This window comes from Coptis chinensis, chromosome 4 (genome assembly GCF_015680905.1).
Source record: "Coptis chinensis isolate HL-2020 chromosome 4, ASM1568090v1, whole genome shotgun sequence".
NCBI classification, from domain to species: domain Eukaryota; kingdom Viridiplantae; phylum Streptophyta; class Magnoliopsida; order Ranunculales; family Ranunculaceae; genus Coptis; species Coptis chinensis.
The window spans coordinates 24,764,832-24,770,980 of record NC_141459.1 but is presented as its reverse complement, the minus strand read 5'-3'; the positions used below and the strand labels follow the sequence as shown (position 1 = coordinate 24,770,980).

General features: G+C 36.5%; 1 protein-coding gene across 1 annotated transcript; it reads right to left on the bottom strand.

Moving 5' to 3' along the window:
* Nucleotides 1-4,861: 4,861 nt before the first annotated feature.
* LOC147502847 (protein FAR1-RELATED SEQUENCE 5-like) lies at nt 4,862-5,658 on the bottom strand. Its single transcript, XM_086604628.1, has 2 exons — nt 5,489-5,658; nt 4,862-5,378 (listed from the first exon to the last, which is right to left on the bottom strand). Exons 1-2 carry the CDS (start codon nt 5,656-5,658, stop codon nt 4,862-4,864), a joined length of 687 nt encoding a protein of 228 aa, XP_086460754.1.
* Nucleotides 5,659-6,149: the final 491 nt, after the last annotated feature.

Below are 6,149 nucleotides of genomic sequence, written 5' to 3'. Positions count from 1 at the left end.
AGAAATATTCTGAATTTCTAAATCTTTAATCCCAAGCCCTCCCTCCGGATCTTTTGGTTTACAAGCAAGTTCCCATGAGAAATAATGAAGTTTGTTTTGACCTTTCTCATGATTCCATAGAAAGGCTTTCCTGCATGGTCAAGCTCTTCAATGATATAAACAGTAATCGGATACATGACATAAAGTAGACTCGAAGCACGCTTTAATTGGAATTAACCAACGTGAGTCTACCTCCTTAAGAAATAATAGAGGATTTTCAGCCCGACCAAAGTCGATCTTGGAACCTTTTAATCAAAGGTTTGAAATGCTAGTGCTTGTCTTCCAATAACAACGGGAACACCTAAATAGGTGGGAAATGTTGTTTAGTTTTTGAACATGATGAATCGCCCGAAGAGAAGTCACCAATTCCGATTCGCAATTGGTTGTTATGAATCATTTGGGATTTATCTCTGTTAATGCTTTGACCGAAAAACATTTCAGCCTATGGTCCTTTTGGCAAGGCTTTTAAGAAAACCAATAAATCATGTTAAAGATACATAAACGATATTTTTTTAGGAGCAGATTGTGGCCACTCTAATCCCTTGAATCTTCCCATTAACAGTTTGTTTTGCATATTGAAACTATTGACTGATAGAGCCTGACACAAAATGAAGATATATGGTGAGATAGGGTCCCCTCGACGAATGCCCCTAGACAAACATTCGAAGAAACCATAAGGAGATCCATTAAGAAGAATGGAAAAGGATGGTGAGGAAATGCAAAACAAGATTCGATCCACCCATGTTTGTTGAAAGCCATATCTAATCAAGACATTTTCTATAAACTTCCATTCGAGTTACCCTCCAGATGCTTTCTTTCATTCATATCAACTTTAAAGCATAGAATATCTTTTACAATTCCTTTGCCTTCAATGAAGTGGAAAGCTTCATGTGCCATCAACACATTATCTTGGATAGACCTATTTTCGCTCTTTTTTAAAGTAATCGATAATCTCTTTCTGATGATAGATTGGAGAATAGGCCTCATTCTGGTTCACCATAATCTTTGTAATTATCCGTAGATCACATTAGTGAGACTAATAGGCCTCGAAATATTTGAGAAGTGTGAAGGATTAGCATTTTGGAATTAAAACAATATTGAGTTTATATTTGATTAATTTCCCTAGCAAATGAACCATGCATAAAAACTGGGTGACAACATTCTTTACAACCTTTGGACCAACAATGTCCCAAAAATGCTTTTTATTATTTTTTAGAACAAAGCATTAAAACCATCAGTAATGGGAGACTTCACCAAGATCCAATTGATTTTAAGGTTCAAAAAATCTCATCAAACATGTGCTCATATAGAGATATATTATCATCATTCAAATCAGATTAAGAGGTATTGTTTGTTAAAAGTTAGAATTATAATTTGGCTCATGAAGAGGCAAAACAAATCAGAAGTATCCTTGTAAATGTTCACCAATGTCATCCCACTATTTTCAAGCATCTTCCCATGGCCATCATGAATACTTTTGATATTGGCTCTTTGTTTTTTTGCCATGTGGTGGGCCATGTGGCATGGAAGAATTTTGTATCAAGGTCACCCTTATGATCAAAATCATACCTATTAGGTTAAAAATTGTCCCCAATGCAAGCAAATAAAGTCATGCTGTTGTAAAAGTTTCATACGGGCATACCGGCATCCAATAAATTTATCCCATGATGCTACATTTTATGATCAGTTGAATAGATAGCTACTAGCTAGTATCTTATATATGATCTGCAATTTTAAGTTTTAAAAGTTTTAATGGGATGATCCAAATGGTTAAGGTCTTAATGTAGTCCAACTTCTTAATAATTTCCTATAACGATGTCGCGCAAAGAGAATGAAACCTAGCCTTGAAACCTCCCAACCATCCCTTCTTCAATAACTTTCTTACAAGATACATCAGTTAACCACATCTGTTCGAATCTAAACTTTCTTACAAGATACAGAGAAATGACTCAAAGTATATCACTAGCTTTGACATTTTGGTGGACAATTATGGTTAGCTCAAGTGCTCAACTGACGGAGTTAGTGAGGTGCCATTTTTTTGTTATCCAACATTACTTTGTTATCCAGCATAAGCAGATATCAGGCAAGTTCACGGTCTAAATGCATTACATCAATGTTGTATTGCGTAGTGGTACTGCTCATCGCTTTGTTGCCGAATGAATGTCTACTTGTACAATTTGAAAGGTATCCAAAAAAGCATACAACTCGGGAAAATGAGACTAACCCGGGCAACCTAGTTGACTGAGTAGACTCAATGAGTGCTTCTTCAATGTGCATCACATTGAGTAGACTTAATAAGCACAATTTGTTGTCTTTGATTTTGCATCTTTTTCATTGAGATTTGGGTTTTTGTGAAAATTTTCACTCAAATTTTTTTGCCTTTTGTGCAATACATTCTCAACCCTTGATTTGAGTGGACGAGCGGTGTGGATTGGTGCACATTTAGTGCATTTCGCGTATTGAAGAAAATGCCTTTATTAATACACCATTGACTTGAGGGGAGTTTATATATGAATGAAGAAGTCATAAATTTATAATTGGAGTTATGGCAATCCAAAAAGAGTATATAGATATGGTTGTATTCCTCCAAAACTGGCGACTAAACTAATGAATGCAGTCTGAAATGCATATAGATATTGATCGATCAAGAGACCAGATCATATAATTTGGACCATCAAAATTGTTCATCTAGTCTCTTTTGCACCATATGATTTCCTTCTGATGTGTGAATAACGCCAACTTGCAATAAAAAGAAGGGCAAGATGCCAAGATTGAAGGTCAACAATCTCGAGATGATCAGATGATTTTCATGATCAATAAATATATATTTACGGTTTTTGATCAGTTCCGTAGCTTATAAGTACCAAAAGAGTTAAATGTGTATATGGTGGAGCTTACTGGTCGTATTTCACTACTCACTTTAGCTTACTTAAATTGAACCAGAGGAAGCCTTGTGCATGTGAGATACGCTATCTATTTCTGCATATAAAGTCCTAGCTCATTCTCCTTTCTACCACGCAGTTTTTGAGAAAAAACTACCTATACTGGTTGAGTATTTGGTCCAATAGTGTTTTTCCCAACACAAAAACCATCCCCATTCTCTTCTTTTTCCAGGGCTTCTTCATGGATGCCGACATTATAGTCCTAATCATCATACTATCCATTTTAGGAGCTGTGTTCCTTCTTTGCACGATCTGTTTGTGCTGTTGTCGTGCCACTGGTGAAAGTGTCACATCAACAAGAGGTACCAATGCAAACGGAACTGATGCGCGTGGGAATAGCGGGGGTGGTGGTATGAGTTTCATGATGGGGCCTGTTCTTTTATCTGGTGGCTCCAGTGTATGTCATGGTGGAGGCGGATGCGGTGGTGGTGGCGGCGGTGGCAGCGCATGCTAAAAGTTCAACTTGGAATACAGTGCAAGGCTTAAGATTTACTTAGGGAAAGGGTAATACTAAAATAAGTAAACATAATGTGTGTTACAATGCTTTTGGAGCCTGATGATCCAGGAATATAGTGTTGAACTTTTTGTTTGTCTAGATTATTAAGATTTGTTTTTACGTTTTTCTTAAGTGTGCCCTGTGTGTGTAATGAAATTATAGAATGCGTGTATCAACTATCAAGGTATTTAAGTGTGCCCTAATGCCTCTCCTTTTAATTTGTATTAAGAGATTGGTTTGTTGAATCATTGTACATATATACTCCTGAAAGTAAATTATTACGTAGATTTTCATTTCAATTGAGTAGAAGCTCAAGATCGAAATGAACATGGCAATGTTAAACAAGGAAAACCTAGTTTTAGGAAGTGATTGTGGACCACGCCCCAATTGCTGAACTTCTAAAATCAGTTTGTTCTACGCGGTATTGACTTCATGACAGTTTCCTGGCAATAGGCAAAGCAAGACACAAGCCCAAGACAGCGAGTACTACCTAGAATACCCAAGTGGTGCTCTGTTTCTAGGGCAGGGATCGGGTCGGATATAGCTATATCCGAATCCAAATCCGAATAATTTCACAGTATCCGAAACCGATTATATCCGAAATTTAATATCTAAATCCGACCTGAACCCGACTCACCCGATCGGATAACACTAAAAATTCAAAAAAAACCCAAAAATTATATCCGAATCCTAATCCGAACCCGAACCCGACATACCCGAACCCGAATCCGAATCCGACCGAATATATAAATGGATATGAAAATCAACCCGAACCCGATATATTCGGTAATCGAGTCGGGTCGGATTCGGATCTACCTGACCCGATTCCCTGCCCTATCTGTTTCTTACCCAGCCCAAAACATTTCTACTCTTAAGAGATTTCGAGTGAATTTTTGCTCCCAGCGTTGGTTCCTCCAAGCGCTCCAAGAGATTTATCAGCCATACACATTTCCTTTTTTCCACCAAAAAAGAGATGTTACAGTTGTATAAAGTCTTCAAAATTTCGGATTTTACTTTCATAATATAATTAGAAAGGAAATAAAAAGAAAAAAGAAAAAGAAAAAGGAAAGTGGAATAAACCAACGTGTATTCCTTCTTGTGCGGCAATATCTTCAACTTCTTCCCGCAAAAATCAGTTACTCTTTTCAATTCTTCTTCTAACCATCTTCTTACGTATTTATTTATTCTTTTATCAATACCATCAACAAATTACTTCATGGCCTAAAATTATTTAAACAGGTAAATGAGTTAGAGTGTCTTTCTTAGCAAAGAGTTCATTATCTGCTAGAGATTCCGCATCTAGTCTACCCATTTGCTTCTGCAACTCAGGCACTCAGCTAGTCGCCTAGTCTATCCATTTACAGGTACTTCTTTTTTTCAGTTTTCATTCCTTCCCAAACAATGTTGTCCGAAAATTATGGTAGTCCGACCTCGACTTCGCGTCAGCAATGAAAACTCTACAAAGCCTATTATTCCCATCCCTTTTAAGCTTGTAGAAAAAGAACTTATTGGCTTCTTCCTTCTTTGACAAGTAATCTAATAGGCATTGTGCATCACCTTCCTTCACATACTCAAGACGTGTTCTTGAAATAACATTATATAAATCTAATTCTAAAAAATTCAAATTTTCCGCCCCGCTAGCCTCAGTGCTCAAATAACCCATAATATCGTTGGTTCCAATTCCTGAGGAGCTCATATTTTGTATGAGGTCCTTTTGTGAAGGATCTATTTTACGGTGAGACCGCAACATGTGTGAATTAGTTGGATCCACAAGAGGATGATTGTGCTCTTCCACAAAATCAGTCACAACATACTTCTTATTATCATTCAATCTTATCATCATCATTGCCTTGCATCCACTCCTCTTTTCATCTCTTTTTTTTACTGGAGCTAGTTGTCTTCTGTTTGTAAAATCCTTCCCAAGAGCAAATCAAATCTCTTCGCATTATTTTATGAGCCGCATTTTTCGTTGGTTACATCAAGTTATTTCCTAACACTAAATCCGACAGACTTTGCATATCTGTTATAGAAACTATATGCCTCCATATCACTATCCAATAACATCACAACTTTAGAAATTTGATTATCTGAATATTTGTTATCCTCGTTTCGAAAGTCCACATCCAATTCGTCATTACTTTCATCATCATATGCATAATCCATAACACCATCATTTTCCATCTAGTATAAGGATAAACGAGAGGGCATTACTTTCATCATGTGTGTAATTTTTTTTCTTTTGAGAGAGTATTTTTTCTTTTGAAGAAGACTTAAGAGGTTTGAGGCGGTTTTTTTTTTGTTCCAATTTCCAACTATTTCTTTTTTTCCATCGTGTTTGATATTAATCATACGACTTCTTTTTTCTTTTTATTTTTTCGTTTTATTTTATTTTTAATTATATTATGAGGGACAAACAAGTAAAATCCCAAATTTTGAGGATTTTATGCGAGCTGTAACATCTTTTTTTTTTTGTGGAAAAAATGAAACATGTATGGCTGATAAATCCCTTGGAGCGCTTGGAGGAACCAACGGTCCAACGCTAGGAGCAAAAATCACTCCGAGATTTCAAACCATTATTATCAGACAGACTTTGAAATTCTGACGTGTCTTACTTGTGAGGCTCATGTGTCTCATTCCCAGGGCCCATATGATTTGATTATCTCAATTAGTAG